The sequence below is a fragment of the Desmodus rotundus genome, chromosome 9 (genome assembly GCF_022682495.2).
Source record: "Desmodus rotundus isolate HL8 chromosome 9, HLdesRot8A.1, whole genome shotgun sequence".
NCBI lineage: Eukaryota > Metazoa > Chordata > Mammalia > Chiroptera > Phyllostomidae > Desmodus > Desmodus rotundus.
The window spans coordinates 89,454,683-89,480,676 of NC_071395.1; the positions used below are offsets into that span (position 1 = coordinate 89,454,683).

A 25,994-nucleotide genomic window follows, 5' to 3' on the forward strand; every position below is an offset into this window, starting at 1 on the left:
TCCCTAGGTCCCAGGCTACGGTCAGGCATTCCCAGTCCCAGATCTAACCCCCACTGGGTTCTGAGCAGAGCCAGGGCCTGCTGCCAACACCCCCACTTCCTCCCTGGCTGGCCACTACTGTCTGGAAGCAAATCCTCTTATTTAGCCCTTAGTTTGTAAAAGGCCTTCATTTCCTTCTGACAGTAAAAGTTACTCTCAGGCACCTACCTTCTAAAAAAGACGGTGTGCGGTGATTGACAGTGATTCCCCTACTGTGATATTGGTGGAGTTTCTTTCACTAAAGAAGAGGAAGGGAAGGGACCCCACAATTGGATCTCTGGTGGAATGACCCTGCTAAGGGAGTTGGAGGTTTTGTTTTTTGACACTTTCCCCACCAGCATCTCATCCATCCTTGCCTGGGCAGAGGGTGGGCTAGGCCCCTGACAGCCCTCGTGCCTCAGAAGACTGGGGGGCCTTTTCTGAAGGGCTGACTTGTCTGGGGCATCTGTGTGTCTGTGACTTCCAGCTGGGGCAGACCACAGTGTAGATGCAAATAAAGCGGAGGAAATCAGAAGACAGCACTGCTTGCAGCTGTTAGTAAACATTGCTGGGAGCGCTTTAGTGAGGCCCCTGGAAAAGGAACGGAATTGGTCGAAGGTTACACAATACAGCAGAAGGGACAGCTCAAATGGAAAAAGACCAAGTTCATCCATGGACCTGGCGTGTTCCTTGGGGCCCAAATCTTGCCAAACCCACATTGTCATGGTCCACAGTAATTCACCATATTGACAAGATGGGTAACCATAAATATAGTCATATAAAAGCTAAAGTAACTATATTCCTTTCTGTTGTCTAAGAGCTTTACACCGACAATCTCATTTGATCCTTACAAAATCTCGATGAGGCACGCACAGGTATTGTTGGAAATATTTAACAACAAGTAGAGTTATATAAATATGTAACTCAATGCATGGATTAAAAATTTTAAATATATTCCATTACCACTCCTGCTTTATCTCTAAATAATCTAAGCTGTATTGCAAAGCTCTTAACAAGTGATACAAAGTTTCCTGCAAATCGTTAATTGAATCATTAATTTCCACAGCCCTCATAATTTCCATAATTCCCACAATTTCGTTGATGTTTATAAGTGGCTGGTGTAGTCTTTGGAGACACAGTTCACCCTCTGGGATGATTTGTCATGGGGAGCTGTCTTGAACTTTTCCAATGAATTTCTTGAAATTGGTGGCCTTTGAGATTTCTTTTCATGTCAGTGCTGCTGGCCATGGTGTTAAATCCTCAACTCCTGATGAATCCCGACGAAAAGTAACAATGATAAAACTTTTAAATGTCCCTGCCCTTCTAATAATTGCTTGAAAGTTTTCTATATCCAATATTTCTATTCTTATATTTCTAAGTCACAAAAATCATTAAATCCACTAGCTTAATTTTATTGACCCTTCCACAGAACTTCACGAATACCATTTGGTAAAGTCTCAGGATTTAATAAATTTAAATGACTTTACAATTCATTTATTTTCACTTCTGCCCTTAAGCAATAAACGCATTTTCATATGACAATTTATTTTGAAATACTATAGTTTCTCACTTGGAATTGACACCTTATTTGTGCTGGTGCAGCAGCATGCCATGTCTCGTTTGTACACAGTACCTTCCACTTGGCTTTCATTCATCTAATTGCTGTTGTAACTCTAAAAGTATTCAAGTCTGTTAGAATATCGCTACTTAAGGATAAAGCTCCCTAAAATGTTTCGTTTTCCAAAGATGTTACTATTTCCATTAAAACAAACACGCAGGACTTCACTTTTTCCAAACTCTGCAGCTGCAGCACCGCAAGCTGTGCGTGAGGTCCGGGAGCCTTCCGGTTTCCTGGTCTCGATTCCCAGGCCTTGAGATACGTCCCTACTTAATTCTCTCTGGTGCTGATTTGATGAAAGATGGTAAATAGAAAGTTTTTCAGGAAAATACGTTAAATGATTGACATGATTCACATCTTTAGCTACATCCCCTGGAGTTGGAGGGTTGGACACCTGAAGACAGGATCCTGAGCAACAGAGCCTGGCATGGGAGTGACTGGGGGGAAGGGGAGGGGACGGCAAGTAGGAGAGAGCAGGGGAAGAAACTAAGCAAAGATAACGGTCCAGCTGTAGCTGGCCCACTGCCTGCTCCTATGGATGTGAGTTGTGGTGGGTGTGAGTTGTGGCAAGGGGAGCTGGGTTTTTATTTTTTTATCCTCACCCAGGATGTGTTTGTTTTTTTTTTTTCTTGGCAGAGAGAGGAAGGGAGAGAGAAACGTTGATGTGAGAGAGAGAAGCATGGGTTGGTTACCTCCCCTATGCGCCTTGACCAAGGGATCAAACCAGCAGCCTAGGTATGTGCCCTGACCGGGAATTGAACCCACAATCTTTCCGTTTTGGAAGGATGCTCCAACCAATTGGGCTACACCATCTAGGGCACGGGAGCCGGGCTTTTACACCCTCCTCCTCATTCTGCCTGTCGTGGGCCTAGGGAGGGCAGGTGCACGGAATCACCCAGGCGTCCCTGGACAAGCTGTCCCGCTGCAGAGAGGGCGAGCCACTCCACGCATCGGGAAGATGGGAACTGGCCCTGCCGGGCAGCACTCGCCCACCACCGAACTGCAGGGTCTAGATCTAGAAACACCTTCTGAATCCTGGCTGAGCCTCCAGGTTTCCAGGTTTCCTCTCTACCCTGTTCTAGTCCTCCTGCTGTATACAGCATCCAGTAAGGCTTCCACGAAACATCACTGAAACCATCTCTCAAACACCAACAACAAAATTTAGACATGGTATTTCAGACGTTCCTTCACCTCTTAAAGGGTTTAAGACATGAACAAAAACAACAAGCTATTTTCAAAGTCTTAGATTTTATAGTTTAAGTAATTTCAAAAAAATGTTATGGAAATAGTTGAAGTTTTAGAAACTAGTGATGGAAGTTTTATTGCCTTAACTTATACATCTTCCAAAATTTGTTTTTTAAATTTGAATAATTACATTTTGTAACAAGCAGCATTATTAATTTAGGTTGCAATGATACACCTGTGCTTTTTAATTCTTTTTTGAAATTCTATTAATTTCCTGTCTAAAAATACTTAATTATTTATAACTATGCATTAGATTGTGGTAAAAATCCTGATAACGTTTTCTGAATATCCTCCCCTGCTTTATAGATACAATTTTGATTTGAAAAATTTCAAGGTTTTTTATTATCTCAAATACATGTGTAAAGCAGATTTAAGTTATTCTTGTCATTCTTTTGTTCACAGAGATTGTAGGATTTATGAGCACAATGAGCTTTGCGAAAATATGATTACCATCCTGATTAAAGACATTTATTAGCATTTTTACCTTTTCACGTGACCACTCCTGAGCCCCGTTTACTCACAACGCTACTGCATGCTGTTCATATTTCCGTTAGGATGATCACATGGTGTTTCATTCCAGAAGTAGACATCACCGGCTTTATTTTGTGTTGTTCCTAGTACACCGTAAAAGGGCCTTCCGGGCAGTGCTGATCTGGGCGCTCTAGCGGAAGATGGCCCGCCTGCGAGTCACTGTTCATCCCATTTCTCGTCCGCTCCCACAGACCCTGCACTCAGTCGCACAGTGCCCTGCCCCCGACTTCACACGCACCGGGATGCTGAGAATGCGAGGTCGTTTGGAAATTAGGTCTTTGCAGATGCATTAGTTAACGTGAAGTCGTGCTGGTGTCCTAGTAAGAAGGTGGCCATGTGATTCCTCCTAGGGGTTGGGGCTGACAGGGGCTCCAGTAATTTCCCCTTGATCTCCGGTTCTCCTGTATCCGGGATGGCCTGGGCTGCTGCCCAGGACGAGGCTCCACCTCTGGGCCCCAGAGTGATGTCAGTTTACCCCCTGCCCCCTCTCAGGGAAGGGGCTACTGAGGATTCTGGGAAGATGGTGTCAGTGTACAGGCCAGCTCTGGCCTCACCCTCCTTCTCCTGATTCTCCTTGGGATTTGCTCCATCTGCAGCTGTGGATAGTGGGTTGGGTGTCCCAACTGTGGGGGTGACCACTCAAGAACTACACCACGTGAATGGATTCACCAGGGTTTTCCTGCCTCTCTGAGTTTGTTGTGCCCTCATCTAGAGTCTTTCAGGGACAAGAGGGAAGAGTCTAGCACTTACTGAGCAACTTCTGGCCCGAAGTCATCCCATCAGAGGGGCCAGCTCACTCCATCCTCATAACACTGTATGTCATTCTGTTTCACAGATGGAAAAATCGTTCAGGAACAGACCTAAGTCTCCAGCTGGTAGAGGAAGGTCTGGGATACTAACCAGAATGCCTAGCCACACCCTGCTAGGGCAGGTTATCCTTAGAAGACTAAACCAGCTCTCTGTCCTCCCCTCCCCATGATCACCGAGGGGAACACAGACCCATCTGCAACAAGAAATTCACTTTAGCACATGTTACAACCTTTGTATCCTTGGAAGACACTTGAAGTGGCTTCTGCCACACCAGCTAACATCAGAATTCCTGCATTCCCATCAGAGCTGGGTTATGTAGACTTAGAACCTTCCCTCTGGATCTGTAGGCTACAAAGATAGGCATAGGGCATCCAGGCAGCTTTGCTTTTAATCATGAAAAACTGCAAACGCCTATTAATTGGTGTGCCCATTGATTGGAAACTAGTTATTTAAATTATAGGAGTTCCTTACGATGGGACAGTTTTTGACATCTTTTGTTAAATAGCTTTATTGGAATATAATTCACATTCCATAAAATTGAAAGTGTACAGTTCAGTGGTTTTTAGTATATTCACAAAACTGTGTAAACATCAACAGAATCTAATTTTAGAACATATTTATTATCCTGAAAAGAAATTCTGTACATGACGAGATATTTTGGAGCCATTAAAAAAATGAGGTCGTTCTGTATGTATTTAAATGGAAATATGCTCATGATGGTCAAAAAATCATGTTGTAGAAAATATGTAACGTATAGCCTGTTTGTTTATAATAGTATACATGCACATATATACATATTGATGGTTATGTATTTGTTCATTAATTTATTTGCATATGCATAGAGTACTAGGTATGGAGAAAAAATGGGGAAGTTTTATTTTAAATTTTTTCGAAGGTTTTATTTATTTATTTTCAGAGAGAGGGGAAGGGAGGGAAAAAGAGAGGGAGAGAAACATCAATGTGCGGTTGCCTCTTGCGTACCCCTCACTGGGGACCTGGCCCACAACCCAGGCATGTGCCCTGACTGGGGATTGAACTGGTGACCTTTTGGTTTGCAGTCTGGTGCTCAATCTCCTGAGCCACACCAGCCAGGGCTATTTAAAATTTTTTATATACTATTTTTATACTATGTATTTACATCAATGATATGTTTCTACTATAAATAATGACCTAAAGCGAAGTAAACAATGGGGGTGTTCAAAGCAGATAAAGAGATGTTTAGCAGAAGCTGTTGCTGAAAAGAAAAATGCGAGAGGACATGCTTTTTTTGTTTAACTTTCTAATCTTCCCTTAGATGGCGCCATTGTCAAATTTCTGTAGTTTCAAATAGGGCTGGGAAAAAACCCCCACCAGCCCATTGTTTCTGCCTATGATTTTTTATTTTTGCATGTTTTTCTTTTAAGTCACTTGAAAAAAAAGTTAAAGCCCCTTTCAGAAATACACTATTTCAAGTCAACGAGGGTAAATGAATTGAAGTGCTTATTGAAAGAATTTAGTCTTTAGAAAAAAAAATACTGTCAAATGCACATGAAGACGGGCACCTGGGAACAAGTGACTTTCTCTCAGTCCTGTGAAAAATCACCGCTGACATCCTGATTGTCAGAATTGTAAAGTGCTGTCTGTTACTGTAGAAATTTTTCTAATTTTGAGTAGGCTGGGATTCCCACCTTTTCGCCATCCCCTCCTTTATGTATATATCATATGTTTCATTACTGGGAAGACTTTTAATCCAAAATGGCACTTACTAAGTAGTTAATGATTCTTCAATTGCATAAGTATATATTTGATTAATTAAAGTTCCTAATAGACAAAGGGACTACCTAGCTAGGTTGATATAACTTCAGCCAAAAGTGGGAGGAACTTGAACTCGGTAGGAAGAGCAAGGGCCCTGGGGCCCGCCCCTGACCAGCCACAGTGCTGTGGGTGAGTTCTTGTAGCTTTACGGGCCTTGTGGGGCTGAGCCACAATGCACATAAATCACATCGTGCTCTGCAATAAACACCAGTTAATATTATTGGCATTTTATTCAGCTCAAGCCTCCTCATCCATAGGCAGCCACTTGGGATCTTTCACTGACCCTGAGAAGTCGCAAGTAGGCACTGTCGGTCTAAGTTTATCTTTGGGCTGCTTGTGAGACTGCTCAGGGATACTTCTCTTCCTTGCTTGAAATGCCCAAAGTGCCCCATTTGTAGAGTTGGTGAGCTAAGTAACAGGATTCTTTGGTTCATAGGTTCGCAAACTGTCCCTGCAGCACCCACGGTCTGGGGGCAGCTTTTGTGAGTCCTCTGGAGTGGAAATAGCACCGCAGCAGCAAAGAGCACAGAGCAGAATGTTGATGAGCCCCTTTCATTCAGGTGGTGAATTTAAAGAACAGATTATCATAATTTCGGCAGTTGGTCAGAATTTGGTACCTGGATTGCTTAGAGCCAGACCCACTGGCACATGGCTTTATATGTCCAGCTTACCTGGGAACCACTCGGGAATGTGGGCACTGCCCCCTGCTCAGTAGGAAGTCCACATATAACTTTTGACTCTGCAGTCGGCATTTTGCATCCAGGGATTCAACCAACCACAGGTAGAAAATTGTATTTTTCATACACTGTTGGGAATCTGGGGCTGGGAATGTGAAAATACTGGTTTTGTCCTGCAGTTGGTTGAATCAGCTGATGCAAAACCCAGAGATACGGAAGGCCAAGTGTATTTATTTTGAAAAAAAAAAAATCTGCATATCAGTGGACCCTTGCAGTTCAAACCGTGTTGTACAAGATGCAACTGTATTTGCATGGACAAGTGCAGCTATGCTAATTCTAAAAAGGTAGCTCACATTCTCCTGTTGATTGCAAAATGCAATTCTGGGCAAACCCCACAGACATAGGAAAGTTCGTTTTTTTGGAGGAGGTGAAAAACTGTCTCTCTCATAGCAGAGAGAGCGAGCGATTTTTCTCTGTTTTTAATGCTGTCAGTGTGTATGTCGGTGGGTGGGTGTGTACTGACTGGGCTGGCAATTCTGAAGATAGTACGTACTTACGAGAGTGGAAGTGACACACTCATTTTTGTAGCCCCTCTCCAGTCTGTGCACAGCATTTGGTGTCTGCCAAGCCGACAAGAGTTGCACTGCTGGCAATAGTTAGTGAGGGGGGGCAGGGGGTCATTTTAGGGTTTAGAGCGTCTGGCCATCAGAGGCTGTGTTTCTGACCTTGGAAAACAAAGCTAAGGTGACTGTTTGGATTTCCTACATTGATGACTTCCACGGGTTCCTGGGCTGGTGGGGTGGTTTTTATAGATGTGTTTAGCTGGGGCTGAGCGTGGGGAGGGAATGGAGAGGGTACACAGGAGGAAACGCATGGTTGATCAACAAAACTATCGTGGGCACTGTGCTAAATTTAACACCAAAGTATATCTTACATACCATAAAAATCACCCATTGTAAGTGTGCATGTCAATGACTTTTAGTTACAATTGCCCAGTTAAATCTGAATTTCAGATAAACAACAATCCTTTTTCTTAGTATAAGTATGTCCCATGTAATATCTAAGACATACTTACACTGAAAATACTGGGTTACCCAAAAAGTCTATTACGTTTTTTCCAATATGATGGCTCTAGTAGTGCTTAGTTGTCTTTAACTTCATTCAAAACAATTTTGTTAGATTGTATTGTGACAGCTGTCCTATCAGTGTGCATTTAAAAAAACTTAATCAAAATTGGTGAATTTTTGTGCAGCCACTTTAATATTGAAGATGGAAGGAAACACGCAACATTTTCAGTGTGTTGTGCTTTATTATTTCAAGAAAGGTAAAAACACAACTGAAACGCATAAAAAGATTTGTGCAGTGTACGGAGAAGGTGCTGTGACTGATCGAATGTGTCAAAAGTGGTTCACAAAGTTTCATGGTACTATAGACGTTTTGGCCAAATCTTTGCTGTGGGGCTGTCTTATGCATCGGAAGATGTTTAGCAGCGCCCCTGGCCTCTACCCACTAGAGACCAATAGCAGGAGATAGCCGACATGCTGAAAACATCCAAATCAATAGTTACTGGTAAAAACGAAAAATGTGTCTTTTATAGAAAAATGAGGACTTTTTGGCCAACCCAATATTTGTTGCTTATCTGAAATTGCGATTTAAACAAGTGTCCTGTATTTACTTGCTAAACTTGAGGACTCCGTATTTTATCAATACATAGACTTGTGTAACGACTACTCCAGTGTGGGTATAGAACATTTCCATCCCCCCCAAAGTTCCCTCTTGCCCATTAGCAGTCGACCGCCGATTCCTCAAGTCCCAGGCAACCCTGGGTCTGCATTCTATCTGTAGAGTTCAGGACGGCTGTGTTTTTAAGTAGAGAGATCCAGCTTCTGCTTAGTTTAAAATCAGAGTATTTACATGAACAGTTTGGTTTCATTTTTTCAAGTGAAAACACAGAGGAGACTGGCTGCCCAAGGGGGAATGTTTTGTCTGTTATCATCTGAGTGGCTTCTGGGTTGGCGGCGTGTAGAATATTGGAATACCTTGGTGTTTTTGGACCACATGGTAAGCCTGCAGTGGGAAGGCGGAGAGCCTCTTGGCCTGGCACTGAGAGTGGAGACCCTCTCCAGGCCCTGCCAGGGCAGGGCAGGAGGTTGGGAGGGGCTCTCAGGAGATCAGAAGGGACTATTCAAGAACGCTGCGTACTACACTGGCAAAGTGGTGGTCTTTGGTCACCTGGGCCCAGTCTTGGAGTGACAAAATTAAATATTTCATTTAGTTAAGTGTCAAGGTGCCTAGCGCTGTGTCTGTTGCATAAACAGTAGCTTGCAAACAGCTGTCCATGAATTCAGAGTTCCTTTGACACATATTGCTGACCACTCACTGAGGGCCGGAGCATCAATCTGAAAGTACGCGTGGAAGATGGCCCCGGCTTATAGAAAATTAACTCTTTAGCAGCTAATGTTTACTGAACACTAACCGTGTGCTAGTGTTTTCTAAGTGCCTTATATGTGTTAACATCTAATCCTCACAAATGATGCGAAGCAGATACTACCATTCTCCCCATCTTGCCTATGAGAAAATAGAGGCCCAGAGAGGTTTCATAAGTCCCCTAAGGTCACACAGCTAGTCTGGGCCTAAAAGAGCCTTTTCTTACCACTACTCTATGCTGCCTGACAACATGGTATGGTAAGTTCTGTGGAAGCCCAGAAAGCAAGGTGTCTGAGCCCCTGGGAAGGAGGGGCCAGGCATATTCTTCATTGGGGAGTTAAACAAAGAATTAGGGAACAGCATTCCAAGAAGAGGGAACAGTGTATGAAAAGGCAAGACGCAAGAGAACGTGGCACGATGAAGAGTGACCGAAAAAGCTTGGAACAAATGACATTTCAGAGCATTTTTTTAAATCCTAGAATTTTCCTTAGGGGAGAAAAGTCTGATTTTGTCAAGGCAGAGTCTCAGACCAGAGCCCTGATGACCTTCAGGAGTGCTTGTGGCAACTGTCTCAGCTTGGTGAGCTGTTTCTGACCACCCCTCTCCCACACTAGGTCTGTTCTTCTGTCATAAAGGAGCTGATACAGACCCGTGCAGTGGGGCTCACAATAGCGTGGTGTGGTGTAGGGTGTAATGCAGGTTAGTGAAACGGAATCCCGGAGGCGGCATATGTTGAAGAGCTTTAAAGTCAGCACATGGCCGCCCACATGTGACACCTGTGCCTGATGTGTATGCCTTTCAGAGGGGCCAAAACCTTTTGCCTTCCGCTCTTGGTGGCAGGGGATTTTCGGTGTTGATTTCCATCTGGTGGAGGCCTCTTCTTTCTTCCTGTACCTGTGGTTCTGGAGAGGTGCCAGGTGTCTAACCACCCCTGGGCTTAGGAACATGTTTGCAGGGGACCAGAGGAGGGCAAAGTCCTCTTGCTGGCGCCCCTCGCTGGCTTCCTGGTGATTGATCACTATGGGAACCGAGCTCCCTTCCTCTCTGCTGCTTGGTGGTTGGGGGTGCACATTGTTGATGCCATTGCTGCACAGATGAGAAGTTCCTTCCTTTTTCCTGTTGCAGAAATGCCACAGCCACCGCCGTTGTCCTAGAACAGCAGCTCACACCTGAAGAGCTTGAGCTTGGGAAAAACAATCTCATTCCCTGGGGGTCATGGGAGTCTTCTGGATAAGCGGTGAGGCCTGAGAACAATGCTGGTGCGAGAACAATGGCTGAACTGGGGCCCTGCTTTTCCCTTTCCCTCAGCTCTCCTAGCCATGTTTAAAAAATGGATTTGCAGGCTGTCACAGGTAATATTGTGTCAGGTGGCAGAAAACTTAAAGTCCCTTTGTGTGGACAAAGCCTTTCTTGCGGGCAGAGCCCCCTTCCACTGCGCATACCTACCCCCCGTGTGGAGACCCCGGGAGAAATCTCTTGGAGAGTAAGGTTTGCAGATGGAGGGAATGCGTGGATACAAGAGGAGAGGGGAGGTGCAGATGGAGTTGAGATGCCACTTGCAGGGGGGATTGGTATTCAGGGCACCCTGCACACCTGCGTCATCATCAGTTACTTCCTCCTTCACAGGAGTTTCAGGTGTTGTCAGCTGGAGGCCCCGGGACAGCCGGCACTGCTGGAGTTCACCTAGCACTCAAGCCCCTCCTTAGAGTCCAGGTCCTGCGTCAGAGCACCCAGGGCCTGACATCACACGTACTATTCGAGGTCCTGGATGTGAGGATGCAGGGCAAGTGGTGAGTGGGGATCCCAGGGACAATGAACGATGCTCCCAGGCCCCTCACTGGATGACCAGGCAAGTCACAGTCAACCTCAGGGACCTCCTCTGTAAGTTGACCTAAGGGATGGGGGGAAGAGGGGACTAAGGGCACCCCACATTTACCGATTTCACTGTTGCAGAGGTCCATTTAAGAATAATTTTCTGGTGCAACTGGTCATGAAACTATGTGGGAGGGAAGCATTCCATTTGGGAGCTGGGGCATTCCAGGGCATCTCTAGAACAATGTTCAGAAATCCCCTTTTACCTCCTTGACCATCTGGGATCGTTCCTATGTCTCTCTCAGGTCTCGGCACATCCCTGTCCACTTGCCATCTAGAATGTCCCTTTATTTGGAGTGTGCTTGCTCCTCGTCACACTGGGATTCTTCCAGGTTCTTAGTTGCAGAGTGGAAATTCACATTTTGTTTTTGTCAGGACCTTCCCCTGCCCCCCGCCTCGGCCTTAGGGTGGTGACAGAGGTGGTCCAGGCAAATGCCTTCGGAGCGGCTCTACTCACCTCCTTTGCTTAGTACAAGAGGGTTGAGCCTCGTCAGGGAGGAAACTCCAGTTCTCCCTGAGGCTGTGCACTTATAGAACCAGCAGGAGGGGAGGATTTTGTGCCAGACTCAGCTTTCTTCTCACCTCCCGAAAGTTCTCGCTCCCCATGAGAGCTCAGAGAATTGGGAGGCTGAAAGCTGCAGGGGCTGCCTAATGCAGTAACCCCCCAGCAGCACCTGCATCGGGGAGCAGTGGACCAGAGCTTGAACCCTTCAGGTACAGGGAACTATCTGGTCCATTTTCTAAAAATGGAGACTTTGACTGAGGTTATAGTATATTCACATGAATTTGTAGTAAACAATGTAGAGAGATCCTTGTACGCTTGTCCAGGTTCTCCTACTGGTAACACTTGGGGAAACTACAATGTAATATATTACAACCAGGACATTGATATGGATACAGCCCATGGGCCTTACTCCATCTCCCCGGTTTTACCTGCACTCATTGTGTCTGTGTGTAAAGTTCTGTACAGCTGCACCACCTGCACGGGTTCGGGTCTCCAGGGCCCGCCAAAGCACAGGTGCAGCACCACAGGTGTCCCTCCTTTGTCTTTTTATAGCCATATCCACTTCCTTTTCTGTCCTCATCCCCAGCCTCTGGAACCCGCTGATCTGCCCTCCATGTCTAAAATTTTGTTAGTTCAAAATGTCATGTAAATAGAATCGTACTTGGGGGTTGGCTTTATTTTTGCTCGGCATATTCCCCGGGGAGTTTCATCCAAGGTGTTGAGCAAATCGATTGTTTATTCCTTTTTAATGCTGAGGATGTGCCGCTGTTTGTGGAGCCACTCACCCACTGAGGGAAATGTGGGCTGATTCCAGTGTCTCAGGAAAGCTGGAATTACACGCAGAGCTGCCGTCAACATTCAGGTCCAGATTTTTTTGTGTGAACATATGTTTTTGTATTTCTCTGGGGAGTTGGTTCATTTTTTAAACGGCTCTAATTAAAGCAGATCCTTGAGGTTTGTGACGGATCCATTTGGAGACCTACCTCTGTTCTCACATCCTCAATGTTAGAAATGTCTATGCAGATTCCCGGCTTGGTCCTAGATCACACAAATTGCACGGCTGCCTAGGAGCACCGTTTCCTGTGCGTGTTCTTCCACCCCAGCCTGTCTGGCTTTTTTTATTTGGACATATTTGTTTATTTTAATTTTGTTTAGTCAGGTGATGAAGCTACCAAAAAAAACCCAACAGGAAGCATTAAGACAGTTGTATAGAACAAATCGAAGGGTTATATCCTACAATAACCTTGATGGATAACTACTTTATACTCTGTGTATTTCAACTGTTTTCAGAAATTGACTCCTTCAGTCTCTGTCCTAAGCTGAAGATTTTCCTATTGTGGAGCATTCAAATATGTCTTTCTCCTAGAGGCACTGTGCAAAAACTTAGGGTCTCAGCTCTCGAGTCAGGCAGCCAGGGTTCCAGCAGGCTTTACCACTTAAACTTGGGCAAGTGTCCTAACCTCTCTGAGGGGCTTGTTTGTCTCCTATGCAGCGGGGGTAACGCTAGCATGTGGTCCACAGGATCCGAGGAGCCAATTCATGGGAAACGCTGAGGGCTCCATGATCGGAGGGGGCTGTGCGGGAAGCATTGTATCACACTTCCCAGAGAAAGGCTCCCTGCAAATCTCCTGTGCCTAGTGTCTCCCTCAGAATCAAGGCCCTGCTGTCCCTCCCAGATCAGCCAGTCTGCTTCACTCTGTCGCCCTCACTGCCAGATGGGCTCTTTTTTCCTCAGTTCTGTGTGCCTCATCCATGGCTTCTGTCATTCTTCTGCCCTTCAGACCCTGGGGATGAAGACTGTGAGCACTTAGGCTGCCTTTTGTTTTCCTTCTGGGTTTTTCTGCTCCCTGCCATGCTTGCTGTCCAGTGGGGTCAGCTGGATCTGCTCGGCTTGCCACAAAGGGGACGCAGGTGCATTTTCATGCCATCTGGCTGGCCATTCACGAGCTCCACGAACAATTGCGTAGCCCTTCTTTGCATCAAGCCAGAACTGTGAGCCCAGCCCGCAAGCAGCAGAGGCCATTTAACCATCTCTGCGACGACGGCTGACAACTATCTTTTCATTTTGCTCTGGTCTTCAAGCCCGGCCACCAGCAGGAACGCTTCTCTGACTCAGGCCATTGGTTTTGGCTAATATTTGCCTCCTTAGTAGCTTCATCAGTAAGATGGAGAGACTGTTCCTCTGAATGATGAAGAGAAAGTTTTCCCCTGGAGAGAGAGGGCCTGGCCTGTGGGGCTGCTGGGGTCCCTGGGAACTGGCAGGTAAACTTGCCTCTGGCCAACTTCGGCTCAGAGGAGCCGCAGCCGATGTTTCGTCTGGAATCATCTCCCTCTCTCAGCTGCCGGTAACAACCTTCACAAAACCGTTCCTCACCTGCTGTGTTGCAGAGTTCTAGCGGCAACGTGCGTCTATCATTTCTACCCCAAAGTAGGGCGAAAAATGTCCAATTCCTCTTTCATATGAAAACAATGTAACTATTTGAAGATAATTACCAGATATTCCCCCAAATCTTAACATTCTCACTTCCTTCAAATGCTCCTCTTAGGACACAGTTTGAAGGCCCCTGCCTCAGCATTTTCATCACTGGTCCGCATGCTTCAGGGGGTCACTCCCTCTCTGCTGCCAGCACTAAGCATGTATGACCACATACACGTGGGACTGTCTTCTCCCTTCTTCTGAACTCTTTGTTACCATTGATGCTGGGAACTGTGACGTCGACCGCACCCCTTTCAAACTCCTGCCATTCCCATCCGTGCCGCTGCTACGTAGCATCTCCCTTTTCCTGTATTTTGAGGTCAGCTTTGAGGGGTTAAGTTCAGGAATTTAACTTTCTGTTATATATCACCATTTGGCCCATTTCTTCCTCCTGGTGACATCCTTTGGACTATTGATTCTGTCACCTGGCCTCTTTCCTGTCCCTCTCAGTGCTGGGTCATTAGGGATTCAGTCAGCATGTTTTTAGGAGTGCTCGTGTGAGCCATCCCTAACGCTGACCAGGAGTGGGTGAGTTGCAGAGGGAGAGAGGTGTTGAGCAGTGCTTTGGAGAGCCCTGCTGTCACTAGGCCCCCAGTATGGGGTACCGTCCTTCTGTGGCGGGTCACCTGTCTTCTGACTTTGCCTTCTCGTCCCCACCAGGAGAGCCTGGGTTGACCCTGAGACCTGGCTGAGCTTCCAGGGCCCTCCTGGCAGGTCAGGAACTGGCCGTGGCTTGGCCTGGGGTGAGGTGTGGAGGATTGCCCTGCGCTCCCAGCTGTATGAGTACTGCTGGGATGGGGGGCGGAGGGGTGGAATGTGGATGTCCTACTATGGACGTCTGGCTGGACTGGGGCTGCTGCCCCAAGGAGGCCTGGTGAACCACCCTGCCCCAGCCCGAGGGCAAAGCAGGAGCTGGGGTGGAGAGCAACTCTGAGGGGGCCTTCCCTAGCCCAGCGCCACCCTGCCTGTGGCCATGATGCTGGGTGATGCTGATGCTGGGCTCCCCCTAGGAGTTCTTTCTGGGAAGATATTCAGCCCAACAACCATCTGCCCCGTTGAGGTCGGTTTGAAGAACATGTGTAGGCTGCAGCCCCTGCTGCATAATAGGCAGAGGAAGCTGAAGACCACAAGAGTCTGCAGGAGGCATGCAAGGCAGAGACCTCTGTGCAGGCCCAAAAGAGAAAGCAATGTGGAGCCTGGGACACAAAGGAGTATGGAGAACTGAGTGAGGGACCACATGCAGAACGTGTTCCGGCAGCACACCTGGAGAAAGACGTGTGGACAGGGTATGGTTCTGCAACTGTCGCCAGAAGGGCAAACGATCAAGCGGTGACTGTTCTCAACGAGAGGATTCTGAGGCTGCCGGGCTTCCTTTCTTGGGGGAGGGGGATTGGTGTCCTTTCCTCTGACACCAGGGCCCCATTTAGGTATCTCAGGCTATGCGGGCCCTCACTACACTACACGGTGCTCCTTTTCCCTTTGGGTCTGTCACTACCCTGGGCTTTCCCATACATTCAAAGTGAAGTGCCTGCCCTTCCCAGAAAACGGGAGAGTGAGGGGCAGAACCCTGAGAGTTGTTCCAGGGCTTTGGGACTCTGTTCTCGCTTCACTACGGAGCTGGGAGCTGGGAGCACAGCTGTGCTGGGGTGAGGAGTGTGGGGAACCAGCTAAAGGGAAGGTGAAGTTCAGGGATGCTCTTGAGTTTAATCTCCACATCACTTATCACTTTGATCTTAAATAAAGAAGCCTGGGACACACACAAAGAAGGGAAAAGAAAAAAAAAACAAAAACGTTGACCAAGAGCTGGAAGAAGACAGAGCCATGTGGCACTCCATGAGAGAGCTCCTTTGAATTGACCCTGATCAAAACTCTTTTGATGTCATTGTCCCAGAAATGACAGGTACCACACACTTCTCCATGAAGACCCCAGGCCAGATTGGTCAGATGTCTTTCTGAAATCCAGAAACCCTGTATCTGCATATTTTACTGTTTTAACAGCCTAGTAACCCCGGCAACAATGAAAACCGGGTTAACTTGTCCTGATTCCTTGTTAGAAGCTCCTTGCCAGTTTCTGGTCATCTCCACTTCCAGCTTGGTAACTGCAGGTGTCCTGTGCCAGCATCCATAAGAGTTCTGCTCTGATCTGTGCCATCTACTGGCCACTCGGCCCCCTTCCCAGTTCCTCACTGAGCAGCCCCCACCCGACTCCCCTGCTTCACAACCCAGGCTTCATCTAACCCTTAATACATGCCCTGATCCCTCCTGGGTGTGACCCTCACAGGCAGCCCTTGTTAGGCCTGGCCCAGACTCCCTATTCTCTACCTTTCTCTAAACTCCCACCACAGTCTGGGTCTCCTCTGTAATTTTTTTCGTCAAAGACTTGATTGAAGTTCTGATGCAGTGTGAGCCGTGACTCACTAGGAAAAGATGTTAGGGGATGCTCAGAAACAACATAAAGTTTTTACATACCTAATAAATAATCTGCTGGCGTTTTCTGGAGAACGAAGATCAAGGCCCCTGCGATCTGCAATTTGGTAATTCCCTGCCCCAACCCGCCACTCCTTGTTGGAGCCCTCACCCGATGACATTTGTTTTCATTGCTTTTAGAGAAAGGGGAAGGAAGAGAGAAACATCGACACAGTTTTCATTGCTTTTAGAGAGAGGAGAAGGAGGAGAGAAACATCGATGCAAGAAAGAAGCATCGATTCTGCTCCCAGATCACGGATCATAAGCGTCTGGACTATGGGTCACACACAGCCATGCCCGAATCAGGGAATAAACCTACAACCCAGGTATGTGCTCTGACTGGGAATCCAACCTGCAACCTTAGCATATTGGGACGGCACTCTAACCAACCGAGCCACACCAGCCAGGGCCCTCATCCCCCCCTTTTTTTTTTCAGCTCAGGACGTTATCTGGGTTTCAGGTTTGGTACTAGAAGGGGACATGGTTGTCGCCAACACCATCATCACCTGGAGGCCCAACCCAGGAACAGCACCAACGTGGCCCAAAAAGCTGAAAGGAGAAGCCTCTTATGCAGGAGCCACTGTTTCCTTTCAAAGCAAGAAAATAGAGGGATAGCGGGCTGAGAGCAGAGGAGAAAGTGCCCTCTGCTTCCTCCGGCAGCGCTTCCTGCCAGATTTCCTTTTCAAATCAAGGTGACAGCTGATCGTGATAAGAAAGGTCACACACTTCTGCTGGCCCCATGAAAGCCAGCTGGGCAGAGACAAAGCTAATCACACACTGAACTGAGAACCACTCTGGTGGGTAATGTTTTAAGTAGTTTAAAATATTTTTCTCTTGTAAATTTCCAGAGTCTATGTGCAGAAGTGGGCGAGCCATAGAGGGCTGATGCAAACAGCAGCTGCCAGCCACCATTCCCATCTCTTACCTTCTGTGTTTTCTGCTACTCAGCCCCCTAATGTTAAAATAGTAGGGGAAGGACGGATACCTAACACCCAAAGCTTTAGGCTTAAGGAAACCTGTTGGATAAATGGCTTCTACATTTTCCTGGGTCACCAGGTGAGGCTCCGCGACTCTTGGAGGTGAGAGTGTCCAGGCACTGATGGGGTGACTATTCCACTGGTAAATCCCATAGAAAAGGGAGCAAGGCTCTATTAAAAATGCTTTTAAGTTGCAGACACTGAACAGAAAGCGATCCCAGCACACACGCAGCCACTGAGTGCGCCGGCAGGGAAGGGAAGCCACCCAGATACCGGGGTTCAGAGACGGGACACTGAAGAGACTGTGGGCTCAGACGCCTCACAGTAACTTTCAGTCTTGTTGCCGGTACATGTTGAGGCAGGCCGACCAGAGAACCTCATCAGGGTTCCCCAGATGGTTGTTGAGCACACTTAGCATTTGCTCAACAGCTAGCTTCAAAACAGACTTCTGAATCAAAACCTGATAAGCTGGAAACTTTCTGTACTTTAAACCAAAGTCGCTGTTTGTATCTAGAGTTAATTTTGTTACTAACAACAGCCATTCCCTCCTCCCACCCCTCAAACCCGTGGTGGTGGTTCCTGCGGAGTTGTTCCTGGCAGGGTAATTGCCCCAGGAACTCCCGATAAACAAGTTAGGGTTTCCTCTTATTTTAGTAAAGTGTACTTCATCTTGGAGTGAAAGGACAGAAAAGGGAGAGCAAGGACAACAAAATATTCTATTGATTATTATTGTTATTATTATTATCATTACAGCCGCTACGACAGTTTCAAGAGTAGCCACTCCCTGCTGGGTGTATGGTTTGCCAGTATTTCTGAGTTGCATCCTCATGGAGGGGGTGGGTTGTAGCTTGCTGAACATTTATATCAAAAGAATTTTGATTGAGATCAGATTGAGGTAAGCTTCTTGTAGAGTGCCATAGGTCTCTATCTTTATTTCTCCTATTGAACACTTTTATTAATGACTTGGATGAGAACTCTGGTGATTTTCTGATAAGGTCTGTGGATGATTAGCAGCTGGGAGGGAGAGGTCAGAAGATACAATCAGTCCCAAGAACTATGGGTAAAGGCTCTGCCCGGGAAGTGGATCTCCTTATCCACCTCAGACCCAGGGGGAAAGCTAGAGGGCAACACCCAGGGAGGGCCCCCTCTCATTCCTTAACTGCCGGGAGGAGCTTCTCTCAGCTTGCTTCACTCTGTTGGGTAATCTGTTGATAGGTCCCTTCCAAATTCCTGAGGGAGCAGCCAGGCCTCTGTCTGTCCTGGTGCTTAGCATGGTGCCTGCTCCTTAGGAATCAGAGTTGCCTCCCCGTGCCTGGGGTATCCTTGATGTTTCTCATTCCTATGGGGCCTCCTGGAGGACACTAACTGGCCTGGCCTGGAGCTGAGTCTTCTGCCCAGGAAGGTGCCATCAAAATCCAGTTACCGAGGCCTCAGAGCAAGTCAGAGAGGCACAGGCAGGAAGACAGGACTCTGAAACTTCCCGATACTTCACTTTCTGGCTCTGTTTCCTCATCTCTAACAGGGATCATGGCGCTCTCTGTGGTGGGCTGCTCGCGGGCCCCCAAAGATAACCAGGTTCTATCCCTGGAACCTGTGATTTTTACCTTATTTGGAAAAAAGGTCTTTGCATATTTGATTAAATTAGGGATCTTGAGATAGGGGTGATTATCCTGGATTATCTGGGTGGGCCCTACATGTAATCACAAGTGTCCTTAAAAAAGAAGGGCAGAGCGTGGTTTGACCCCCACACAGGAGAAGAAGGCGGTGGGAAGATGAAGCAGAGACAGACCCGAGGGTACCAGCCTCTACTGTTACAGTGAGGCAGCTACAGCCAAGGTGCGGCAGTAGCCGGCACAAGCCGGAGACGCAAGGAACACATTCTCCCTCAGAGCTGCTCCCGGGAGTGTGGCCCTGCTGCCACTTTGAATGTGGCCTGGGACGCTGCTGTTGCATTTCTGCCTTCCAGAACTGTGAGAGAATAAGTGTCTGCTGTTTGAAGCCACTAAATTTGTGGGAATTTGTCAGAGCAGCCACAAGAAACTGAGATACCTGCCTCTTAGGGTTTTTAAAATAACAACTTTATTGAGATGTACTTCACATGCCATACCATTCGTCTATTTATAGTGTACAATTCACTTTTTAGTGTACTCAGAGTTGTGCAGCCGTCACCATGCTCAACTTTAGAATACTCTAATTACCCTTAAAAAAAACCCATGCCCATAGCAGTCACTTCCCAGTCCTCTTTCAGGAAATACTAATCTACTTTCTATCTCTATGGATTTGCTTATTGTGGACATTTCATGTAAATGAGACCAGATACTATGCGGTCCTTTGTGTCTGGCTTCTTTCACTTCCCGCCATAGTTCCCAGGATCACCACGTAGGAGCATGCGTCGTACTTCGTTCATTGTGTTGTCAAATAGTATCCCATGGTGTGGACGTAACACATTGTGTTTACCTCTTCATCAGTTGATAGACGTTTGAGTTGTTTCTACTTTTTGGCTATTATTAACAATGCTACTTGGAACATTCGTGTAAACGTGTTTTCATTGCTTTTGAATATATACCTAAAAATGGAATTACTGCTGGGTCACATGGTAACTCTATTTTTAACCTCTTTGAGGAGATACCAGACTGTCTTCCAAAGTAACTATATCACGTTACATGTCCAGTAGCAGTGTATGTTGGTTCCAGGTTCTCCACATCCTCACCAACACCTAATATTGCCTTTCTTTTTAATCGTAGCCATCCTAGTGGGTGTGAAATGATATTTATTGTGGTTTTGATTTGCATCTCCTTAATGACTAATGATGTGGAGCATATTTTCATGTGCTTATTGATCATTTGCCTATCTTCTTAAGAGAAATGTCTGTTCAAGTCCTTCGTCCATTGTAATTTTATTTTTCAATTACAGTTGACAGTCAATATTATTTTATATCAGTTTTAGGTGTGCAGCATAGTGGTTAGACAGCTATATAATTTATACAGTCATCCCTCCCTATAACTCTAGTATTCACCTGGCGCCATACATAGTTATTACAATACTATTGACTCTATTCCCTGTGCTGTACTTTATATCCCAGGACCGTTTTGTGACTACCAATTTGTACTTTTTAATCCCTTCACCTTTTTCACCTAGCCCCCACCCCCACCCCTCTCCAGGCTGGCCACCCTCAGTTTGTTCATTGTGTCTATGCGTCTGTTTCTGTTTTGTTTGTTCGTTTATTTTGTTCTTTAGATTCCACATAAAAGTGAAATCGTATGGTCTTTGACTTTTTCTATCCTACTTATTTCACTTAGCATAATACCCTCTAGGTCCATCCATGTTGTTGCAAATGGTAAGATTCCATTCTTTTTTATAGCCAAGTAATATTCCACGATACCTATGTACCACATCTTCTTTATCCAATTGTCTACTGATGGGCACTTGAGCTGCTTTCACATCTTGGCTATTGTAAATAATGCTGCCATAAACACAGGGGTGCAAATATCTTTTCAAATTAGTATTTTGGATTTCTTTGGGTTGATATCCAGAAGTGGGATTGCTGGGTCATAAGGTAGTTCTATTTTTAATTTTTTGAGGAACCCCCATACTGTTTTCCACAGTTGCTGCACCAGTCAGCATTCTCACCACCAGTACAAGGGTTCCCTTTTCTCCACATCCTTGCCAACCCTTGTTGTTTGTGTATTTATTGATGAGAGCCATTCTGACAGGTATAAGGTGATATCTCATTGTGGTTTTATTTTTCAAATACATTCTATTGATTATGCTATTGCAATTGTCCCAAATTTTACCCCCTTTGCCTGCCTCTACCCTGTACCCCCCATTCCCTCCCACAACCCCCCATCTTAGTTCATGTCCATGTGTCATGCATATGAGTTCTTTGGCCTCTCCATTTCCCATACTGTTCTTAACATCCCCCTATCTATTTTGTACCTACCAATTTGTACTTTTTAATCCCTGTACCTTTTCTTCATCCCAACTGGTAATCCTCCAAATGATCTCCATATGTATGGTTCTGTTTCTGTTCTGCTTGTTTGCTTAGTTTGTCTTTTAGATTCAATTGTTGATAGTTGTGAATTTATTGCCATTTTAATGTTCATAGTTTTGATCTTCTTCTTAAATAAGTCCCTTTAACATTTCATATAATAATGTTTTGGTGATGATGAACTCCTTTAGCTTTACCTTGTCGGGGAGCACTTTATCTGCCCTTCCATTCTAAATGATAGCTTTGCTAGATAGGATCATCTAGGTTGTAGGGCCTTGCTTTCCATCTCTTTGAATACTTCTCGCCAGTCCCTTCTAGCCTGCAGTTTCTTTTGAGAAACCTCATAAGACTGACAGTCTTATGAGAACTCCTTTGGAGGTAACTATCTGCTTTTAAGATTCTCTTTTTATCTTTAACCTTTGCCATTTTAATTATGATGTGTCTTGGTGTGGTCCTCTTCGCGTCCATCTTGTTTGAGTTTCTCTGTGCTTCCTGGACTTGTATGTCTATTTCCTTCACCAAATTAAGGAAGTTTTCTTTCATTATTTTTTCAAATAAGTTTTTAATTTCTTGCTCTTTCTCTTCCCCTTCTGGGACCCCTATGATTCAAATGTTCGGACTTTTGAATATGTCCCAGAGGTTCCTTAGCCTATCCTCATTGGATTCCTTTTTCTTTTTGCTATTCTGATTCAATGTTTTTTGCTTCCTTATGTTCCAAATCATTGATTTGATTTTCGGCTTCATCCCCTCCATTGTTGATGCTCTGTAAATTTTTCTTTATTTCACTTAGTATAAACTTAATTTCTGCCTGGGTCTTTTTTATGCTGTTGAAGTACCCAATGAGTTCCTGCAGCATCCTGATAACCAGTGTTTTGAACTGTGCATCTGATAGGTTGGCTATCTTTTCATTGCTTAGTTGTATTTTTTCTGGAGCTTTGATCTGTTCTTTCATTTGGGCCTTTTTTTTTCTTTTTGGTCTTGGTATACCTATTACATATAATAAGGGGCAGACCCTTAGGTGCTCACCAGGGCAGGACAACTCACATCACTGTGTTGTGACGCTGTATGTGGGATAGGGGTCTGAGAGGGAACAGTGCCAATTGCTCTGCTCTCTGCCGGTTTTCAGTTACTTCCCCTGCTACCCACAAGCAAATTGGGCCCTTCTGGTGCTGATTCCTGGGTGGGTGGGTTTATGTACATTCTAGGACCCTGTGGGTCTCTCCAACAAACTCTCCTGTGAGGCTGGGAGTTTCTCCTGCTGCTGCAACCCCCACAGGATTTTATAGCCAGAGGCTTTGAGGCTTTATTTCCCTGCAGTGTAACCCTGGGTTGTACAGTCTATCTCTCTACCCACTTGTCCCTCATGGTTTAATTGCATGCGAATGTGGGACTGCCCTGTCTGCCAGCCATCACCTCGCCCACTCTGCCAGCCACTGCCCATCTCTGCCCCTCCTACCGGTCTGGATGAATGTTTCTTCTTTAATTCCTTGGTTGTCAGACTTCCATACAGTTTGATTTTCTGTCAGTTCTGGTTGTATTTTGTTTTTAAATTTGTTGTTGTCCTTCTTTTGGTTGTGCGAGGAAGCACGGTGTGTCTACCTATGCCTCCACCTTGTCTGGAAGTCCCTGGTTCCATATAAATTTTAGGATTATTTGTCCTAGTTCTGTGAAAATGCCATTGGTATTTTGATATGTGTTGTGCTAAATCTATGGATTGCTTTGGGTAGTATGGACATTGTAACAATGTTAATTCTTCCTATCCATGAGCAAGGCATATGCTCCCATTTATTTGTATTTTCTTCACTTTCTTTCTTCAGCGTCTTATAATTTTCTGAGTACAGGTCTTTTACCTCCCTGGCTAAATTTATTTCTAAGGTTTTTTTTTTATGCAATTATAAATGGGATTGTTGCTCAATTTGTTTTTTTCTTTTGTTGCTTGTGTTTTAAGAACAGAATGCACAAATACTGTAATTATTTGGCTTCATTGCCTGGGACATGATGGCTTTTGCCGCTCTTCCCAGGCAGCGCCTGGGCCACTCAGTGCAGAGGAGAGCAGGCCCCCTGGCCTCTTGGACTGTAGGGTGGCTGATTTGTGATTGGGTCTGACTCATCCATTAGACCCAGGAGGCATAGTACCAGGGCCCACAATACTTTAAGGGGCCCACAAAAAATTTATTTTTAATTAGAATAAAAAAGAACTTTCAGGTCAAGTAATATATATAATATTTTTGTTTCTACCGATGCAGTTGTAAAATGTAATGTTTTTAAGTGAAAGAAGAGGCTCATGATAGTAAAGATGTCAACAGCCAGGAATCATACTACAACCCTTGCCCCCTGGCCCTGGAGGGGGACCTCCAGTGAGGGACAGAATAACTGTGGACTGAGTTGTCCACAGTATCTCAGCCTGTTTCCCTTTCGCCCAATTGCTCATCTTTGCAAGGGGCCAGCTGAGGCTATGAAGATAGCACCTAGGTGGGCATTGAATGAGGGGCTTTGAGGCCCCCTGTTGAGCTCACTAAGGCCGCCAGAGTTTTCAGAGCAGCAATTTATAACTGTTGTTATTATTACTCTTGCTTTCATTTTTAAAATATTCTTACTGTCCTCTGCTGATTACATGTCTTCCAAATGCCAGCTCTCTTTTGATCTCCATAACAAGACTAAAACAGGTGCAGTGAGCACATTATTCCCATTTTATTGGTAAGGAAAGTGAACCTCAAAACACTGAAGTTATTAAACTGCACAGAAGGACTAGAACCCCTGGCTTCTGGTGCGTGTTAATTAACCAGGCCGGTGGCTATAGGCTGGGGAAATAGCTGATGTCTTGTATCCTATCGCCTTAGTCTTGAGATAGATGGGTGGTCAGCTATGCGCGGTGCCTGTAGCTCTCCAACAGGACAGCTGCCTGCCTCCCCTACCCTTCCCCCCCGACCCTACCCCATCTCCTCAGAAAAACCACTTCTGTAGATTTGAAACTGGAAAAGACACCGGAGTTCGGGCTGCCTGTCACTACCAGACCCAATAAGCAGAGACAGGAATTGAATCTTTATGGGCGCTCTATTCAGATGGCCGGAGATCTGAGAAAATGGCAGATTCATACCCTAACAGACCATCTTGTCTTTTCTTTCCAGGCCAAGTTTTTATAGCAGGGAATAAACAAGGTGTGGTGAGGGGTTTTGAAATTCAGGGAGGAGTTAATTGGATTAAAAAACTCCAACTTGCCCTGGGTAGTGGTCTTAAGCTGTGTCCTGGGTGGTGGTCATCTCACCCTGGAGCACAATGGCTCAGATACCATTTGAATTGCTTGTGGTCCTCCTGAGGCACAAAGGTGGAACTGCTTATGGTCTCCTGGAGTCAGGGTGGGTCATACCTTCAGTTCCTGGAACAAAAGCTTTTACATGCATTGATTACTAAGCTTATTAGCTATTACTTAAACTAAAATTTTCCAACTCTTACGTCCCCTATCAGATTTACTCAGCTTTTTTTGTGCAGTAGTACTTGGTGTGATTTGGGTTTGTGTGACTTTCCTAGTATTTGAAGGCAGAAGCACAGCATGTATAAACCACTTGTTCCTCATTCAATGCCCTTTGGCCAAGAAGGGGAGCAGCGAACAGCACTCTGGGGGAAATAGGGTCCTGGGTGAGCCTGTCATGCCTACTGATAAACCTGGGATCACCATCCTGGCAATGCATAAGTCAGTGACTCGATTATTACCAAGGAGCTAAAACACTTGTGGGGAATGAGTCTTTTTCTTTCTTTAGCTTCTTTCTTTAGTGTTCCCTCCCTCCCTCCCTCCCTCCCTCCCTCCCTCCCTCCCTCCCTTCCTTCCTTCCTTCCTTCCTTCCTTCCTTCCTTCCTTCCTTCCTTCCTTCCTTCCTTCCCCTTCCTTCTGAAACCAGAAAAGCCGACGTTTGTGCTGCCTGTCACCTACCAGACCCAATAAACAGAGACAGGGATTGAATCTTCTTTATTCAGATGGCCAGCAATCTGAGAAGACTGCGGGTTTGTACCCTAACAGACCATCTTAAATTCCATTTTAAACCAACCCTTTTTATAAGGAGAAGAAAAGTGTAGGTGAGGGGTTTGGAATTCAGGGAAAAAGTTAATCAGATGAAAACCTGTAGCAATCTTGCAACTGCGTCCTGGGCAGGTGGTCTTTATCTGTGCCCTGGGAGGTGGGCGTCTTGCCCTGGAGCACAATGGCTCAGATTCCATCTCCATGGCTTGCAGTTCTCCTGAGGCACAAAGGTGGAACTGCTTGTCCTCTCCTGGAGTCAGGGTGGGTCATACCTCCAGTTCCTGAAACAATAGTTTTTTACATACATTGACTACTAAGTTTATTAGCTATTATATGAAACTAAAATTTTTCCAACATTTGAGTCCCCCATGACTTCCTTCGTTTCTTTCTGATAAACAAATCTACTAAGGAAAGGGGAAGATATGTAGAGTTCACACACATATAAGAAACCACTCAATATACTATTTTTAAAAAGGTGAAAAAGCCCTGACTGGTGTGGCTCAGTGGGTTGGCCGTCAGCGCTGTAAGCTGAAAGGTCACAGGTTCAATTCCCTGCTCCTGTGGGCCGGTCCTCT

At 45.7% G+C, this 25,994-nt stretch overlaps 1 protein-coding gene across 8 annotated transcripts in view; it reads left to right on the forward strand.

Moving 5' to 3' along the window:
* Nucleotides 1-2,288: 2,288 nt before the first annotated feature.
* Nucleotides 2,289-25,994, forward strand: part of PECAM1 (platelet and endothelial cell adhesion molecule 1) — a 79,600-nt gene continuing 55,894 nt past the window's right edge. For 2 of the 8 annotated variants that reach the window (XM_053910724.1, XM_053910726.1), the window contains exons 1-2: nucleotides 10,925-10,969; nucleotides 16,581-16,765. In XM_053910724.1, the coding sequence (XP_053766699.1) occupies nucleotides 10,940-10,969; nucleotides 16,581-16,765 (215 nt within the window). In that variant the 5' untranslated portion in view covers nucleotides 10,925-10,939. The other 6 variants (XM_045182499.2, XM_045182495.2, XM_053910725.2 and 3 more) reach the window with 6 other exon arrangements.